Source organism: Erithacus rubecula (assembly GCF_903797595.1).
Source record: "Erithacus rubecula genome assembly, chromosome: 5".
NCBI classification, from domain to species: Eukaryota; Metazoa; Chordata; class Aves; order Passeriformes; family Muscicapidae; genus Erithacus; species Erithacus rubecula.
Window position 1 is genome coordinate 52234634 of NC_136687.1, and position 19099 is coordinate 52253732.

At 47.9% G+C, this 19099-nt stretch overlaps 2 protein-coding genes across 3 annotated transcripts in view; one reads left to right on the forward strand and one right to left on the reverse strand.

Annotated features, from left to right (window-relative positions):
• On the forward strand, positions 1–14988 carry IGFBP7 (insulin like growth factor binding protein 7). 2 transcript variants are annotated; one of them, XM_079306284.1, is made up of 5 exons: positions 1–521; positions 11410–11519; positions 12759–12875; positions 13225–13355; positions 14752–14988. In XM_079306284.1, coding segments are annotated over exons 1-5 (840 nt in total). In that variant the 5' UTR covers positions 1–40; the 3' UTR covers positions 14753–14988. The 2 variants fall into 2 exon arrangements, with proteins under 2 accessions (XP_079162410.1, XP_079162409.1); XM_079306283.1 differs by having other exon boundaries at positions 2–521; positions 13225–13351.
• POLR2B (RNA polymerase II subunit B) overlaps positions 14926–19099 on the reverse strand; it is a 15719-nt gene continuing 11545 nt past the window's right edge. The window contains exons 19-25 of the mRNA XM_079306275.1: positions 18821–19071; positions 18645–18734; positions 18269–18376; positions 17664–17777; positions 17418–17578; positions 16072–16267; positions 14926–15183 (exon numbers count right to left, since the gene is read on the reverse strand). Coding sequence (XP_079162401.1) covers positions 15094–15183; positions 16072–16267; positions 17418–17578; positions 17664–17777; positions 18269–18376; positions 18645–18734; positions 18821–19071 — 1010 coding nt within the window. The 3' untranslated portion in view covers positions 14926–15093. The remainder of the gene's footprint in view (positions 15184–16071; positions 16268–17417; positions 17579–17663; positions 17778–18268; positions 18377–18644; positions 18735–18820; positions 19072–19099) is intronic.

Sequence of the window (19099 nt, forward strand, 5' to 3'; positions counted from 1 at the left end):
GGCTTAAGCGGCTGCCGTGGGCGGGCGGCTCCGTGCCGCCATGCCGCCCTCCGCGATGCCGCTGCTGCTGCTGCTGCTGCCGCCGCTGCTGGCGGTGCTGGCGGTGCCCGGCCCGGGCACGGCGGCGGCGGCGGGCGGCTGCGGGCCGTGCGATGCGGCGCGGTGTCCGGCGCTGCCGGCGCGGGGCTGCCCGCTGGGCAGGGTGCGGGACGCCTGCGGCTGCTGCTGGCAGTGCGGGCGCGGCGAGGGCGAGGCGTGCGGCGGCGGCGGCGCGGCGGGGGGACGCTGCGCCCCGGGCCTCGAGTGCGTCAAGAGCCGGCAGCGCCGCAAGGCCAAGGGCGGCCCGGTGCCGCCCGCCGCCGGCCCGCCCGGCGTGTGCCTCTGCAAGAGCCGCTACCCGGTGTGCGGCAGCGACGGGCTCACCTACGGCAGCGGCTGCCAGCTCCGCGCCGCCAGCCTGCGCGCACAGAGCCGCGGCGAGCCCGCCATCAGCCAGCGCAGCAAGGGAGCCTGCGAGCAAGGTGCGGGGCAGGGAGCGGGGCGGGCGGGTGCGGGACCGGCAGCGCCGCTGGGCTGCGCGGGGAGCGCCGCGCCTCCCGAGCGCTCCGCCCGCCGCTCCGTCCCGTGCGGTGCTGCCTCCAACATGGACGTGATTCCAGACCCGCCGTAAATGGACTGGAGAGTCCCAGTCGGATGGCGCTGCCTAAACTTGGAGTAACACTTGGGACCCAGAAACGCGGGGGAGCTTGGGCACTCGCTGTTGGCTTCCAGCGGTGCGGGAGCACACGCGCTCACTTTTCGTACTTTGCCTGAAGCTTGTATTTGGGCTGCGGTGAGATGGAACAAAAGGGGTGAGCTGTCCAGGGCAGTGTTCTGCCCAGGACGGGTGCAAGCAGAGAGGAAAGGAAATAATTAAATGGACGTGAAAGCCACAGAAATTCAGAGCCAACATCCACTGGCTCGCTTTTGTTTGAAATGAAACAGTGACTTTCCTGTGAATTACACGTAGCAGTTTGCAATTGCTGTATTTCCGACCAGGAGCTTGATTCATCCCAAACTTTTTCCTAGGGATGGTGCTCAAGGAAGTTGTTCTGCTGCGGAGCCTCGAGTAGAAATTCTAGCCTCTGGGAGTGGTTTTTGCTGGGCGGGAGGGAGGGGTAAGACACAGCATGCAAACCATATACTGAACGTCTCAAGGACAAGATTGCAGCGCCAGTGCTGTTTTGGTGGAGGAGTGTTCTCATAAACACAGTATGTGCAGGTCACAACCTCCACCTCCTCCTTCTCTTGCTTCTCATAACTGAGGCCAAGTTTGCAAAAAAATGTTTCTGAAACTCCCAAGGCAGGCATGAAAGACTGAGGATTGGGTTATGTGCTTTGATGTTGCCCATTAAATGCCCTGTGTGGCTTTTCACAAACCTTGTCCAAAAGATTAGGCTTACATATTAGCCAGAAACAGTGTGGTACAGTATTAACTCTTAGAGGGAAGGAATTTCAGCTTTCAGGGTAATGTGGAATGAGATGAGAATGGCCTCAGTCTATGCCCCTGTCTAGTATTTGGAAAGAGCCTTTCCTGCCCAGTGGCCTTAGGAGACTTAAAATGCGTGCTGCTTCTTGGCTTTGCCAGCCCAGACAGGTGAGCAGATGGGTTTGAAAGATGTCATGCTTCAGGTGTGTACTTGAGCAGAAGGCTGAGTTCTCACTTGTCTTGCCCAAAGTAATGTGGGAGTTCATTGCAAATCAGGTATTGATACCTGCAAGGTACTGTCCCCACCCTTGACTGTGCTTCCTGGTGTCTGTCCCAGACTGGATGCTGGTTTGACCTGGTGAGGCTTTGATCCAGACTATAGAGACAGAATTTGATGAGGTCAGTGCAAACATGAGCCCCTGGCAGAGGATGTGGAGGCCACTGACCTGCCAGCCTCCAGCAGGTCCCACTAGATTTTTCTGTCTTCTGAACCTCATAGCAGCAGCTTTGCTGAAGAAGGGTCTCAGAGTGGACAACCATTCCATGTACAAACTGCATCCCTTCCTTGGAGAAGGTCTTTTCAGGTGTGAGACTGCAGATCTTTGTGGGCTGTCACCTGTTTAAGAATTTTGCTGGAACATGTGGTACAGAGCAACTGGCAAAATGTTCAGTCCTCCATCATTCAGGGGACCTGTTCTTCTTTTGGCTCCTGCTGCTGGGAGAGCTCTGACCCAGCATCTCAGGGAAAGGAGCAGAATGGATGTGGGCTGCTCAGCAGTGGTGGCACAGCTGATCCTTCAGAGATTCCCCTCAGCTGCATGAACCTTTCTTGTGCTGTGGGCCTTCTGGTGATAGGCACTGCTCTGTGACTTGCAGGGACTCATCCCACAACCGTGCTAGACATCTGGAAGTATTTCTGTATCCCTCAGGGCCTCCAGGCAGTTAGGAGCATTGGGTGGGGAGGGCAGGGAGTTGTAATCTGCACATGGATTTTGAAACACTGACAGGAGAGAACATCCATCCCATCAGCCTAACAGCATAGAGCCTTTTCCAGTATCTTTCCAGATAGGAGACAACATTTTTCTAGGTTTATTGAAAGACCTGGATCCTGTGCTAGTCAAGTAGTGGAAGATGGGCTCTGAGGTGCCTGCATGCCCTTCCACGTCCTTTCAGTCCAAGAGAGAGCAGCCTTTCCACATAGTATCTCAGAAGAGATCCATAAACATGTGTTTCCAGTAGCAGGTCCTAACTGTGTTTGATTGCATTTTGGGATTTTAAATTTTTTTTTGTCCAAGTGGAACCAGAGAGGGAAGACTTGTTTTGCACATCCTGTTGGATCTTCCTTTGATATTAAATAGGAAAAGGAATTAACACATTCTCAGCTCTGCAGAGTTTGCCTTGACCTTGTCCTTGATTGTTTCCCAGACCTCTCAGATGTGATGCCTGTGCTTTGCACAAAAATCATGAAGCCATGCAGAAAAAGGTGTTTGTGCAGCAGCCAAAACTTCCTGCTGGAGGGCAGAGGAAAACATAGTTGAGAAGAGTTTGAAAGGACGGAAATAACCCTTGGTCTACCTGCACTTGGCAGATGGAGGGATCCAGCTGGTCCTTTCTGGAGTGGGTTGGGGATGTTTGGAAAAAGGCATCCTACTTGATTGCCAGCTCCTTGATGTTGCCTGGCTGCTCTTGGTGCTGTGCCAGCAGAAAAAGCTGCCTGTCTTTTTGCTCAGGGGGAGCAGGCAGTGATGCCATGGTGCACCCATCTGGCTGGGCTCCTGCTTTGCCATCCCACTTGCACTCAGAGCTGGCCCAGGGTTTGCCCTGCTCCCTGTCAGGGCACCACTACCTGCATCCCATTTCTGCCTGTGTGTCCCAGCAGCCTCTTTGTAGCTAATGGCAGTGCTGAGGATGCAGGAGGTGGATGCTGTGAAATTTTCCATCTGCTTTCCAGCACTGCCTTTAAACAGATTGTCTGTTTGCTCTCTGCCTGTGAAAATGCAGCTCAGGTCTCGCAGCAGGGCAGGTCCAGACACAAAGCAGAAGCCTGCTGGTGGGGCAGGTACAGGAGGTCTGGGGTGCTTCCTCTGGTGGCCCCCTCGGCTGGAGGGGAGGCTGCTCTGACAGCTGGGGAGCTGCCCTCTGTCACTGCTGTCACACAGCTGTGCACAGATGTTCAGAAGTGCCTCATAAGGAGTTGGTGGCTTCAGGAATGCGGGCTGAAATTCGATTTGCAGTGCACTCACTGAGGCTGTTTGCAGCCAGCTGGGACCTGGGGCAGGAGGACTGTGGTACCCACTGCCACGCAAAGCCAGCTGGCATAAGGATTAGGGTTGCATGGCTCAGCTCAAGCCAGGCAGAAAAAAAACCTCAAAGCACCAACCCCCATAAAAAAAAGGCTATCAGGATTCCTGATGATGATCTCTGAGCTGAAAAATACCAGGCACTGACTTATCACCTAACCAATGCAGGAAGGGACAAATACCCCTGAGTTTTTCTTACCATTAGCTACCAGCAAATACCTGCTTTGAGAGACGCATTGTGACTTCTGGAAATACTGCCAAAGTTGCCTCATTATATGGTTTGAAGTCCATAATGCTTGTTCCAACAGGGTTGGGGTCTCCCAGGGTTGTTTTGCTGTTGTCATTCAAGGCTTTCTCTTTGTGTTATGCTCCCTCCTCTTGGTGGAAGCCAAACTCCTGTTCTTGCTCAAAAGCAGGGTGCCACAAAGCAGCTCTGAGCAGACTTCAGAGAACAGTGTTTCACTCTCAGGGGATCTGGTGCTGCTTTGTACCTACCTACAAAGACCTCCTGGGTGTAGAAACTCAGGGCCTTTCTGTGTGAAGAGTAGATTTGCTGGCTTGCCAAGCAGTCTGCTTTATTTCTATTCATCTGAGTGTGGTTTAAAACTCTATGGCTCCATGAAAGTGTTTTCCCAGCACTGGGAACATGCAGGGCTTTTCCTTGTGATAATGTTGGCTCACAGGATCCCCTCCCACGGGCTACAGATGAACAGCTGAACCAGGAGAGATTCTTTTACAGCTGAATGCAACCAGCATTAAACTTATCTATATCTCACCAGAAAGGAGGTCCCAGTCACTGGAGCTGTGCTGTCCCCTCAGACAGGCATCTTTTGGCTTCCCAGAAGCCCAGACAGCATCCCTCATGGAAGGAAATTTTTGTTAAGGTGCCACACATCAGCTCTGGGGCTCAGAAAAAGGTGGTGTGAGGTTTCTTGGCTGTCCACAGGGTTTAGAAAAACAAGCTGATGGGCATAGGATTGTGACTGCCAGGCTCTTGTGGAGACTGGCAGCCCCAGGGGCAAATGTATCGCCCCCCCAAATTCCTGCCAATTTACCCCATCAGTGGTTTAGCTTTGCTGATGCTTCACTGTTCCATAAAGGTTCATCTGTGCTGCAGACAAAGAAATACCAGGTTTTCACAGGTCAACTTCAAAACAAGAAACATGAATCACATCTGTTGGCTCATTCCATCCAAATTCAGCTGTTGAAGCTTTGCCAGAAATATCTAAGTTTTGAGGGTGGTTTGTTTTATTTTTTAATACACTACCAGAGCAGAGCAAAAACAGGATTTTGGGGGGGAAAAAAACCATGGGAAATGGCAGACTGCTGTTATCACTGAGATTAGCTCATCTTCTCCTGATACAGCTGCCTTATGTACAAAGGCTCACAGCTCTAGACACCACAAAACATAGTTCATAGCCAGGCACATTCTGCAAGAAATTCTTCTAGATTTGTTAACAAGAGGTTCAGATTGCTTTAGTTCTTTCCTCCCATTCTTCTTTTTCTGCATTTTAAGAGATGTTTCATAAGTGGTTTTGTCTTTGCTGGGGAAAGATTTAGAAAAGTTTTTGTTAAGTCATCTGTGGCTGGAAATAACCTGAGTTCCCTGATTCTTCTGGGAATCTGGTCTGAGTTTCTTCATCAAGTGCAGTGGGGGTTTTGCAGTGGTGGCCTGCTACCTGCTGTCTTCCACTGCAGAGGAAAATGTTGCTTTTGTGGTTTGTGCTGCATCCTGAGATCAGTGGCAGAGCACTCTGGGCCCACAGACTTGTGAGTATCTGATTTTCCTCATGGATTATGGGGACTTCAGTCATCTCCCCATCTGGGAGATGGGTATCCTGAGGACAGCTAGTCTTGATATTTAAGACAAAGAAGGCATTAAGGGCCTCTGCCTTTTTCTCATCCCCTGTCACTACCCTTTGCATTCAACCAGTGATGGAGACACTCCTTGACTCTCATTTTTCTGCCAGTGTATTTATAGGAACTTTTTTTGTTGTCTTTTACTGTAGCAGCCAAATAAAATTCTAGTTGGGCTTTGGCCCTTCTGATTTTCTTCCTACATGACCTCACAACATTTTTATAGTCCTCCCATGTTACCTCATCCTTGTTCCAGAGATGATAGATCCTCCTTTTTTTTTCTAAATTCCAGCCTAAATTCTCTGTTTAATGAGGCTGGTCTTTTTCCCTGGATTGTCCACACTTGGGAACGGTCTGCTCTTGAATATTTAACAATTCCTTTTTTAGAACACATCCAGCCTTTCTGGACTCTGCTGTGTTTCATGACCAATTCCTGAACACTGCTGTTCCTTGCTCTCAGTGTTCAAAAATACTGGTGATTTAAAATTCATGTGTAACTTTGGGGGCTTCCACTGTTGAAGCACAGGTCATAAATTCCTCCTTAAAAAGCATTCCACTCTTTGAAAAGGTTTTGGTTCATTGGAGCTTGAGCTTTTATGGTTAGTGTGCTAAAAGCTACTATGGAAGCTGTTTAATATATTACTTATCAGAGTCCTAGAGAGCAACAGTATGCCAAGGACTACAGAACACCTTCACTGCTCAGGAGGATCCTGTATTTCACCTGTGTTTTCATTCTCAATGATCACAGCATACCCAAATTCACTAGGAAGGAATGATTACCGATCAGCAAATTCCACCCTATGTTTGTTTTTTCTGTTGCTGGAAAGGCATGCTGTGTTTAAAAAAAATGTGTTTAATCCTTTGTTGGGCTGAGGTTGACTGAGGTTAGAACTAAATAGGAGATTACCACGTAACAAGTCTAATCAGGTCGGATTTTTGAAAGCCCTGCTTGCTTTTCCATGCATAAATGCTGCCATGCCTTTTTTTCTGTGTGTCCCACTGCAAGCTTTTCACATTCTTTCCAGGCTTTAGCTCATGGAGGTAGATGATCTCTAAGGTCCCTTTCAGCCCAGACCACTGTGTGATTCTGTGATAGAAGGTCATGCACAAGGTCTCTGAAGGCAGTGTTCCAAACCCTGGTGAAGCAGCAGGGCTGGGATTTCCAGCAGCAGTGCTGTGCACCACGCTGAGCCCAGTGGTGTGGAAAGCAGGAGTTGCTCCATGGCAGAATGATGGTGTGGTGGCCCAGGGCTCTTCCTCCCACTGTCTCAGTCTCAAGTCTCCAGGGCTTGGGGCAAAGCTGTGTTGGTGTTCAGCCTTTCCTGAGGTCTGGGAGGCAGTGCCAAATAGACACAGCATCCAACACACCAATGTACCTCCTTAGTCTCTTCACAGCCAGATTACAGGAGGGTGAGAAATGCCTTCAGAAGGAGGTAACAGGAGGTTTGTAAACCTGCCAGGAAGCAGCAGGCAGCTTTGGGAGTGGGGAAGGCCAGGAGCTGCTTGCATTTCCCGACTGCTGCCGCCTCTCACAGGGCACTGACCTGGGAGGGGGCAGCTGAGGCCATGCTATCTAGAATGACTGGATGTTGCTTATGGAAGGTTTCCCTTTTTCCATATAAAGTAATTTTGAAGGGAAAGTACTTTACCAGCAACTTAGGAGACCGGAGTGGGTTTATTTTCAGACTTGCAGTGTCTTGTGAGAGTGAACAATGTTTAGCTTTTGCTTGGGTTTGTCCTCTTGGGGACTGTTCCCAGCCTGTGGGTGTGACCTGGGGCTGTGGCAGGGCGGTGCAGTGCCCAGGAGGGCTGGCTGGGAGCCAAGCTGACACCCACATCAGCTTCAGCATGTGGTACATGGCTTTGTGTGTTCGTGGTCTGGGCTTCCACACACTCCCTAGCACCAGCACAGACCCCACGGTGCTTAATGTCCAGCTGATTTCTGCCTTTAGTCACATACCTGTGGGCCCCTTGATTTTAGCAAAGAAGTTACTGCTCTTCTTGCTGTGTGATTTTTTTATTTGACTGTGTGTGTGAGCACCAAAGGAGGATTGGTGAGGATGGGCTAACCCTCAGCTGTGAGTGACCATCCAGGTGAAGGACAAGTGAGTGGGTGGGCTGGGAGATGCCAGGTCTCTGCTAGCTGAGGCTGGGCACAGAAGGGGTGCTGGTGTAGGAGGGGTGTCAGAAACAGATGCCAGATAATATCCTCATCAAGGACGTCAGAGACTCTGCTGTGCACATTGCTGTGGCAGAAAAGCAACTACATTCAACAATGGGAACTCCTTTCCAGCTGCTATTTTTGACATTAGACAAGCTGTCAGTTCCCTACAAGCTGCAGAAAAAGTGTTTTCAGGCTCTGTCCCAGGGTGAATGAGCTCTGGGGCTCTGTGTAAAGCTCCTTCCTGGGCCAGGGACAGCTATTTGTTTTACAAACAATGGGCAGAGCACAGAGGAAATGCTTGAAGTGCTTGTGGACAGCAGCTGATCTCCATCAACAGCCTGGGCTGTCATCTTGGTCACGGAGTTCCCCTGCAATCAGGGAGCATCTCTACATCCACAGGCAGGACAGAGGGGACCACTCAGCCTCCTGGATGGTGGTGACCATTTCTATGGGCAGGTGCCTGAAGGAAACTGAGGGAGAACCCATCCCCTCCATGGGCAGTAGAGCAGCAAGGCCTTTGAGGTGAAGGCTGTAGGATGATGACAGGGGGCTCCTTGCTGGCAAGAATCAAGACATTTGCTCTGTAAAAGGTGAGCTTGTTTCCAGTCCCTGCCTTGCTCCCTTCACAAGAACTCCTAAAGCAAGTGGGGCACTAGGAATGTCCTCACTTTTTCTGAAGTGCATGCAAGGCTCTGTCATCCCCTGCCTCTCCTGTTGTGCCAAGTTGCCGTATCATTTGTCCATCTCTGCCCACTTTGGGCACTGTGGGAGGGAGCAGGGTGACTGCCATGCTCCTGGGTGTCAACTGACTGTGGGGGGAGTTCAGCTGCTGCTGTGACTGTAGCTGATTTGACTTTAAATCTGATGACTTCTTGGCCTTTCTCATTTATTTTTAGTGGCGGAAGAAGCTCAGCTCTAGGGTTTTGGCTGTATGGATTTAAGTCAAATGTCCAGAGAGAGCACAGTGACTTTTCCCATGACACTTGCTGCATCTCTCAGGATGTGTATTCCCTCCTGGTCTCAGAGCTGTGTCAGATACAGGCAGAGGCCTGTGGATGCTTCCAGCTCATTTTGCAGCCAAATGTAGAACGTCATGTTCTGCCTGGTTGGATCAGGATGTACATCCCGAGCTCAGGACTAGCTTGTAATAGCCAAGCTCTCACTGTGCTGTGGCTGCTGTGCCAAGCCAGACAGGGCTTTGCTGTGAAGCTGTGCAGGCAATTCCCCTGTCCTAGAGGATAAACAATTTCTCCTCAGCCAGGAGGTGGGTAGAAATTCCTTGTCTCTATTCCCCTGACAGCAGTTGCTGCTGAAAAATCCTGGTATGATCTGTTCATCCTGGCAGGGTGAATAAACACCTCTGGGCAAGTGGGTGTCTGAACTCTTGGCACAAGGGGGAACTCAGGCAGTAACCAAGACTGAGACACCTTAGGCAGTGGATTTGGTGGTGTGCTGAATGCTGCCAGTTCCCAACCAGGGGAGAATTGAGCCAGATCCTGGAAGAGCATAACAATGCCTTAAAATCCACCTAGCTTTTGATGTGTCAGGATCTCTCCTTTTCTGTGGTGAGAGATGGTGGTTGCTGGGGGGTACTTGTGTTTTTCCTGCCAGCTGGGGATAAGTCCCAAGCTTTGCTTTAGGAAAGCAGATTTGCATGTGGAGGACTGGACAACAGGATAATAGCAGCAGCAGGATTTTCTGGGTGCATGTCAGCTGGGGTCCCACACAGAGCATGGGTCCAGCTGAGCTGCCTGGGGACACTGTGTCCCATCAGAGCTTCCAAGTGCCTTATTATCCCTATTGTTTAAGGGACACCAGAAAAAGAACAGCTGGGCTGTGCAGGAAATGCTGCACTGGGTAAGGGGAGCAGAGTGCATGACCTGAGGTGGCCCCATCATGGGTATGGCAATGTCCTGGGCTGATCACTGTGGGATACTGGGGAGAAACCTTCAGCAGGGTGTTGAAACCTGCTTAAATCCTCTTGTCAGCTGAGAGACTCATCTCTGCACAGCTGAGGAGCACCTGGGTTGTGGTGTCTGCCAGGAAACCAGCCCGTGCTGACTATTAGGTGTGGTTTCAACCATCGCCCAGGGCTACACATAAAACTTTTCTGCTTCCCCACAGCTGCCTCCTATTAAAAATAAGAACTGGGATACTTCTGTAACAGAGAATGTTGAGTGCAGCCAACCCTGGTCTCTTAGCAGCTTCCCACCAGCAGGCTGTGTACAGTCATTCCTGGAGAGAGAAGTCTCGAAAGAGAAGAGCAAACATTTCTCTGGGTTTGCACCAGCTGCTCAGGAGCAGGGAACCACCTCAGCATCTCTTGAGCTAAAATAGATGATAGATGATCTGTACCCAGATCATGAGGAGGAAGAAGATACCAGCTTTCTGCTGGAAGATGTTGGTGCAGTGGGATGCACTTGAAACCTACACCCCACCCAAGGCTGCAGGGTGGAGTGCACATGCAGGACTGAGATCAGTGCAGATTCAGGACCCCATAAGGAGAATCAGGACTCATATCTGCCCCTCTTTTACAGGGCTGGGAATGATCTGTGAGTCAGTATACCCAGGAGCTTCAGGCTGGCTCTGAAGTACCTGTCTGCGTAGGAAATTCCTTCTCCTGATGGAGCATAATGGGAGCTTTAGTTTCCTGTTACTGCCTGCATCTTCAGAACAGGAGGGGGAAAGCTGTTTATGGTGTTCTTAAAGCTATCAATAACTGGAAATAAACACTCTGTGCTCCTTTGGTCTGCGCTTCCTATTGCAGGGAATTAATAGCTGCATCTTACAAAACAGCCTCACTAGAGAGGGATTGAACAGAAAAGGCCTTTCTTCCCTTTCTGGGATATGGGTTATGTCTCCAGTGTTTCCCAGCCTGAGGGATAAACATCTCCAGCCAGATATGCAAAACAACCCTGCTCTGATCTGCTGTAGAAGCAACTCTCTATTTAACCAGGAATTGGAGCTCTCTGGAGAAAGATGGAGCTCTGCATTCCCCTACTCCCTTCCCAGATCTCAGCCATGGAGGGCTCTGTCACCTCCCAGCCAGCCTTCTTCAGCTGAGCATTGCACCCAGGTAAAACAGGAACAGCATAGCCTTGAATTCTGCTAACCCACAGCCATGGGATTAAAATCTTGCTGGGAGAAATGATGCTGCAAATTTGGGCAAGCTCTTCATGTCACGATAGAGTGAGTGGGAAGCACCCTGTCTCCTGGAGGTCCTTTCCTCCATGCCAGCTGACATGGTGACTGCATGGTAAACACAGCCAAGAGTTGGTACAGTTCTGCTCAGCCTCTGAGATAACAGAATATAAACAGTATTTTACTTCTAACCTCAACCTTGAGAGGAGGAGGACTCATCACCTGAACTGCTCAACACTTGAGTTTTCATCTGGGGCAAGCACCCATTGGTCTGGATAGCCCAAGGCTATCAAGGGTGTGTGTGTTACTTTGGAGAGAGAAGTGTTGTGATGTGGGATCAGCCCAGTGAACTTTGCTCCTAGCAGGAATCATCTTCACCTCATTCTCAAAACTGTGACTGGCTCCCACTTAAAAGGCTTTGCATGGAGGCAGGCTTGCAGTCACCTGGGACTTAAAAGATTTTTTTTTTTTTTTTGCAGGACCCTCCATTGTGACTCCTCCTAAGGACATCTGGAATGTGACAGGAGCACAAATCTACCTGAGCTGTGAAGTCATTGGCATCCCAACCCCTGTCCTCATCTGGAACAAGGTAAGGGCCCTGCTAGGAGCTCTTACAGCACAGCAAACCTGAGGTGTCTGAAAGTGCCTGGTAAGCACAAAGACCACAGCAGATCCCTCTGTAGAAACACACCTCTTTGATGAGTTCTCTCATCTGTGCAGTTCTGTCCACCCCCAGACATCTGGTTTTGCTTAGTTTTTAGACATTATTTAGAAAATAAACTCTTGTTGGTCCCGAGCCAGGACAGGACTGTGTTTCTCTTGGTAGCGCCTGGTATTCGGAGCACGTAGGGAATGTCCCTTGACCTGGCTTCACCTTCACCCTGCTGGCAGCAGTGACTCTGAGGTGGCTAGACATCGCCCACGTCGGGAACAGGAACCACATGGGGCAGTCCTGTAGCTCCAGTAGCCAGCAGCATGTTGATTTTGGCAGCACTGCTAACATCTGGCTTAGGACAGGGGCCAGTGTTGAATGGAGAGGGTCCTGGCCGTAGGGCTGAGAGCCACTGCAGGGCTCCCACAGCCTCCTCAAGTGCCACAGGTTTGTGCACACTTTTGAAGGGTCTGAAAATTAAGCTGAAACGTTACTACTTAAGGATACTGTGGAGAAAAAAAACTAGATTTTAAGACAGCAAGCTTTATTCATAAGGGTTCAAGAGCAGACTGTCAGGTGAGTGTTCAATGTGGGTTTGTTCACCCACGCAGTGCGTTCTGCTTGTTTATGAATAGATGCCGAGTTTACACTCTCTGTCAGCACTGTTCTGCTTTTCATGCCTCTTCCTCATGGCTGAGAGACTGCTTGACCTCTTGGTAACAAGGGCTGAGCACCACTTGTTCTGTGGTGTGGGCTCAGATACTGGGGAAAGACTGCAGTGCTGCTTTCCCATTGGTGCTGTGCCTACCAGGAGGGACTGCCTGGTTTGCTGCAGCAGGAACAGGCAGGGCTGAACACACCCTTGGGAGCACACAAAGTTCTGTGAGGCCAGGTCAGCACAGAGCATGTTGGCACATCCCACTGCCCAGTACCAGAAAACTGGGCCACTCTGTTGCTGCTGAGGTGAGGGGGGTCACAGCTGCAGAGCTGAGGCACTGTGGCTACACCACACGGAGGACAAAGTGAAATTCTGATGCTAGAAATACACTGCTGCTGCACAAAACACAATTCATGTCTATCTGATGTTGATCTGTGTGCAGGTATGGTTCAGCATGCAGTTCCAACATAAATAAGCCCCAAAGTTCTTACCCACTCAATTCCTGCCCCTCTGTTCAGATAATTCGAGGACAGTATGGTGTCCAGAGGATGGAGCTTCTGCCTGGGGACCGGGAGAACTTGGCTATCCAGACCCGTGGGGGCCCTGAGAAACACGAAGTGACTGGCTGGGTGCTGGTAAGTACTCTGTGTATGCACAGACCTGCACAGAGTGCAGTTTGCAAACTGCTCGTGAACAAAGAACAGTACAGGAGATGAATAGCAACAGGGCATTTAGAGGAAAATTACCTGTGTGAGTCAGAGATGAAGGATAAGGGTGGCTGCTGGTTCCAGTCTTACCTGGTGCAAGCACCCTTCCTCTGTCTAGCATGCAGCAAAAGTGCATACTGCTGGTAAAATCAGAGGGGGAATAGAGGGGAGGACAGGGTTTGACACAGCAGAGTTCTGTAAGGTAGCTGAAAACAGAATCACCTTTACCAGTGCTCAAGATGCTTACTGGAGGAGTGGGGTGTGTTTCTTCCCATAGATATCTCCTCTGAGCAAAGAGGATGCTGGGGAATATGAGTGCCATGCATCAAATGCCAAAGGAGAGGCAACAGCTTCGGCAAAAATCCACGTTGTGGAAACTCTGCATGAAATAGCCCTGACCAAAGGTTGGTAAGTGTGGCTGAACACTCAGCAGCTCTCTCCCCTAACAGTTTATTGTTACTTGATACAAAAGGACCACCTCTGTTTAATGCTTTCAAAACAAAACAAAACAAAAACCAAAAAAATAAACCCTCCCCCCCACTAGAAATAGTTTAATATGCAGGTTTTTGCATTTGACAGAACATTTCAGCAAATCTTAGGTGCTAGAGTTCTCAAGGGATTGTTAAATAAGCCCCCACGTGCTGTAAAGTACTGGAAACACCAAATTAAAATTAAGAAACACCTTTTGTGTTTTTTTATAGAGAAATGTCCAGTGAGTTTCCAGCCCTACATTTGCACCATCCTTTCATTGTTGCCTGGGTGTTTTCAAACCTGCTCTTCTGTCCTGGGAGCAGTATTGGCACAGCAGACATTCCAGTTCCTGCCATGTTCTCTGCATGCTGGGATGTGAAACCTCAGAGATTTGCCACAGCATGTCCCCTTTGCTAGGCTGTGTGCAAAGCTGCAGGCAAACAAGCCACCCTCATCCCAGCTGCAGAGGATGGCTCAGCACCACAGCCACATTATATGTTAGGAATAAATCTGGAGAGCCAGAACGGTAACTAAAACCCTGTTAGAGGCAGAGGGACAGGGAATAAAGCACCTAGGTAGAGAATACTGTGCTGCCCAAATCCCCTATTGGAAGTAATCCTTGGTTTTAATCCCTGCTAGCTTTATCCAAACTATATAGTCCTGACTTTTTTGTCCTTATGTCTGTGAAGAGCTAAAATATTACCCTTAGAAGAACATTAGCAGCACCTGGCATTGAAATGAGAGCTTTCAATTAATCCAAATATCATACATAGGAACTTTGCTAATGGTTTCAAGGTAGTCTCTAATCCCTTTTCAAACATCTTATTTATGGATGTGAATGAAATTGAATTTTACTGAGTTGTGCCATGAACAGCACGCTTGTACCTCAGAACAGAAGATGTTCACTCCCTCTCTCTCAGTAATTACTGTGAGGTTGCAGTACTGTGCATAGTGCCTCAGTTTGTTTCTTACCCACACCCAGCACATGCTACAGCTGGTTCTTTTCAGCTGTAGGAAAGCTCTAAGGCATCTGGAGCTAAGTGATAAGTAAATGCAGACTGCCACCTTAAAGGAAATTGATAAAGTTAATGGAACAAACTGTCAGACATCACAGCTACAGTGTGGTGAGAGTCTGTGTGCCATGCCCAGGTGATCTCAGCACAGAAAAACGTGTCTATTATCACCCCCCTGCAGCAGAGAGAGAGGGAAAGAAGGCAGGAAGGAAGGAGGGGCCAGGTCTCACCCTCAGCCAAGAGATCCCAAAGCTATTGCCAAAGTTGTGATACTCCCCTTGGAATAGGACAGAGTGTAACATGTTTTTGTTTTTCCACAGATGATGGTGCAGAGCTGTGATGTGAGGACTTTCACTTATGCACAGTTTTAAATTAGTATTTTGGAAAGCTGCAAGCTCTGGCTTTTTCTAGCTGACTAATCAGTCCCTCTTAACTCCCTTTTTCTTTGAGTCCCAATTTGCTTTGCACACTTCTTTCACAGATACACAAATAGATTCACAAGTTGAATTACAAATTTTAATTCTATTTACAGGAAATAAACATACTTTTGAACAGCACACACCAGATGAGTAAAACTGTAATTTTGAATGCAATGTATACAAAATGAAACAAAACCTGAGCACTTGTGTCTCCTAATTAAAAAAAAACCAACCCTTTTAAGTCTAAACACTCATCATACGAGGTGCAATACTCATAGACATCAGTTCTTGGAAGAGGAGTTTGCAGGCGTAGGGCATTCGAACCAAAGATATCTGGAAAGAGATTTCAAAAGTCTTGTGATAAACACTCATAAAGGATCAACTTCCAGCATCCTCTACACAAATAACTTGTTGAATTTTTGGCTTAAAAGCAAATCTGGAGTTATGCACAAAAGCATTTAACAAGAATTGCTCACAGACAGTACCAGTGCAAGAACAAAACTGAGACTGTCTGTAGGGGCTACACAGCACTGTCCAGAACACATTTTTAATGTTAAAATGAAGCCAAGGATCTAATCCTAAACAAGAGCCATTTAACACAGAACATGTGCATAGCAGAGTGTGCCTGAAGTGCATAATTGCAGGTAAGGTTTCCAGCACACACCACTCTGTAACCCCAGTGCCATTGTTAAGAGTTGCAGCAGTCAGTCCCTGGCACAAAAACAAGCCTGTTCAAGGCAACTATTTTTATCTCTGTCACTGCTCTCCCTTGACATACTTCTGTAACCAAGCATGCACTGCAGAGCTTTTATTAAATTAAAAAAACCCACCAAAGTGCAACACAAAAGACCTCCTGTGGCGACCCAGCCCTGCAAGCATTAATATCTCCATGGGACAGTCACAAGGGCGATGCCTCTAAATTCCTGTAATTCTGAGTTTTACTTCTAAAAATAAGCTCTTGAGCATTTAAAGTCTCTGAAAACTGCACTGTACAACAGTTGAACAGCATTTCCTGCCAAGTGACAAGCCAACACTGTAAAATTAATAAGGAAGCATCCAAATTGACTACAATGCTATAAACACTTAAAACAGTTATGAAACTAAAATAGCAATTGTTCTGGTGCTTCTTTAAATATTTACTTCCCTCTCCTCCTGCTTCACTCAAGTGGCATTTCCTCCTGCCCACAAGGAGAAACAATGGCTAATGAGAAGCACACGTACCTGAGTTTTATTGCGGCACCCGCGGCATTCATAGGTGTGAGTCCTCGTGTTTGCAATTGCCATGATTCCACAGAGGTTGCACACATGGACCTGGTATGGGTCTGAAGCTTCAAAGAGTCTTTCTCTCAAGAACTGGGCTGCTCCATGAGCAATCTGGCAATCTCGTTCCATTTCTCCAAAGCGAAGGCCACCATCGCTAAAAGGAAGAGAAAAACCCCTCAACTTTTGAGTTCACTGGCAAAAGAATCAGTTCTTGTTGGTGGAACAAGTATCTGTATTGCAAGGCAGGAGGACAACTATGCATTATTTTTCCTCTAATACCACAGAATAAAACTGTGAAAACAGTAATTAATAAGTGCTGATGAGCATTTCTGCAGCAGGTGTCTGATAGCCACAGCACAACCATACAGCAAAATGAAGTGATGACAATTAAGTCATCCTCTGCATATCTGTGGTGGGTTTAACCTTGGCTGTCTGCCTGATGTCCACCACACAGCTGTCTGGTCCCCACCATGTCAACAGGACATGGGCAAAAACTAAGATGGAAAAGCTCACAAGTAGAGATAAAACCAGGGAGGTTGCTTATCAATTACCTTCAGAGACAAAACAGACTCAGCATGGGGAAAATGAGTTTATCACCCATTAAAAATGGAGTAAGATGATGAGAAACAAAGACAAAACAAAGAGTTCACCTCCCCAACCTTCTTCCCAGGCTTACTTCACTCCTTCATTCCCAACTCCTTCCCCGCCTCCCTGTGATGACTGGGAGAATGGGGATTGCAGTCAGTGCATCACAGCTCCTGTTGGCTGTTCCTTTCTCCTCACAATTTTTTCCTGCTCCAGCATGTGACCCCTTCCATGGGACAGTCCTTCACTAACTGTTCCAGCATGGACCTTCCCACGGGGTACAATCCTTCAAGAACAGATTGCAGCAGCAGGGTTCCCCCAGAGATCATACTTCCTACCAGGAACTGCTCCAGTGTGGGCTTTCCACAGGCTGCAGGACAGTTGCTGTTGTATTTCCTCACTCCTCTCCCCTTTCTTCAATATATTCCCACAGAGGTGCCACCAGCACCACTGCTGGGCTCAGCTCTGGCCATCTCTAAGTGGCTGTGTCCAGCATGGGGCAAGCCCTGGTCCTTTCTCAGAGAGGCTATCCCAGCAGTACCTCCTGCCACCAAAACCTTGGCACCTGCACCCAGTACAAGATCTTAAGCCAAACACAGGAAAAAATGGGTGGCTGTTTGGGGTGGGCTAATTAATCTGCAAAGCTGAAGCAACTACTTGTTCAGGGCTCAAAGCTGGACAGAAAAACAAAAGGCCACATAGAAACTAGGGATCCTTACCGAGATCTGCCTTCCATGGGCTGTCTGTTAAGGATCTGGATTGGCCCTCGTGCACGAGAATGGATTTTGTCATCCACCATGTGCTTCAAGCGCTGGTAATAGGTAGGACCAATGAAGATCTGGGATGTGATTTTTCGACCAGTGAAGCCATTGTAGAGGACCTGAAAAAGTCAGTGCAATCATAAGCCTTACTACACATCAAGTGTATAGTAGAAAATTTACATTGAATTGGCACTTTGATTATACCTCATTTCCTCTTAGATGATAGCCATAATCTGATAAAAGGTTGGAAATCTTCTGCACGTTGACAGCATCGTTAAAAGGTGTAGCATCACCAATTTCTCCCTTGTTTGCAGACACCTACAGAGAAGAGAGTTGGAAAAGTTTGTCAGGTTTCTAAAGGATTGGTTAGACCATATTCAGCTGTTTCAAACAGTTGTAACTCTTAACACTGGAATTTGAGATTCCATGCCAATGGTAGTACCCTATCTTGCTGTGTTTATCTGCTGCATATTTTAAAAAATACACACTATAAACAATTTTGCTACTCCTTTTTCTAGGTCAGGGGAAAATGCCTGGAACAAAAGCAACAGATGAGAGAGCATACTGTAGATAAGGCCTGACCTTCTGGATAAAATTTACACGACTGTGTAACTTCCCTAAGAAATCTCCCTTTGCTGTCAAGTAACTGGAGAACAATAATTTTTAAATTAATTAACACCTACTACATAGTGGGTTTTTTTACAAAAAAAAAAAAAAAAAAAAAAAAAAAAAAAAAATCCCAAAGCAAACAACAATCCCCACCAAATTTTAATTCATATTGCTCATGTGGTATAGAAGACTGTTCTTACCTTGCCCTGAAGACACTCAATCAAGTGACCAATGGTCATACGGGAAGGGATGGCATGAGGGTTGATAATGATATCAGGTGTGATGCCTTCACACGTGAAGGGCATATCCTAGAGCAGGGAAACACACAGTCAATTCTTCCAGAACATCATGTTTAGGAAAAGTATGTGCCTGGATCCAAATTAAGTCTTTTAAAGAATTTAAAAGGCATTGAAATATGTAAGAAGCAGCTGTGTCCCCTTCTAAAAATATTTTAGCTACATTTAAGTCAACATTGCACCTGAGTAGATATTCCACAGACAATTCACTTAAAAGAGTTACAATGCTAAGATCATCACAGGTAAAATCTTCAGAAGAAGAACAAAAAAAAATTACTACCTCTTGCCTGTACTGGATACCACAGGTTCCTTTCTGACCATGTCTGCTAGCGAATTTATCTCCAATTTGTGGAATTCTTACAGAACGTACCTGTAAGCCACAGGAAAATATGCAATTGGTAACTGAAATACAGACCAAAGAGTATTAAAGCAGAAAGCAGCAATGTCAGTGCTCACCCTAATCTTGCAGAATTTGTATCCCTCCTGGTTCAGGGTTACCATGACCTGATCTACAATGCCAGTCTCGCTGGTCCGCAGGAAGGTGCTGCAGTCTCTCTTGGTGAAGCGTCTGTTGGTGCTTTCCAGCTCATCTTCATTTTCTGGCAGTGTGACTGTTTTGCCAATGATGACATCATCCCCAGACACACGTACCCCGGGGGCTATCAAACCATCATCATCGAGTTTGTCATAGATTGCATGTCTCATACCTTGGGGGGAAAAGGAACACAAAAAGTA

Coding starts and splice junctions, on each gene's coding strand:
- IGFBP7 (XM_079306283.1), top strand. CDS start 41: ATGCCGCCCTCCGCGATGCCGCTGCTGCTGCTGCTGCTGCCGCCGCTG. Junction 12,876..13,224: donor AAGTGACTGGCTGGGTGCTG/GTAAGTACTCTG, acceptor TTCTTCCCATAG/ATATCTCCTCTGAGCAAAGA. Junction 13,352..14,751: donor TGAAATAGCCCTGACCAAAG/GTTGGTAAGTGT, acceptor GTTTTTCCACAG/ATGATGGTGCAGAGCTGTGA.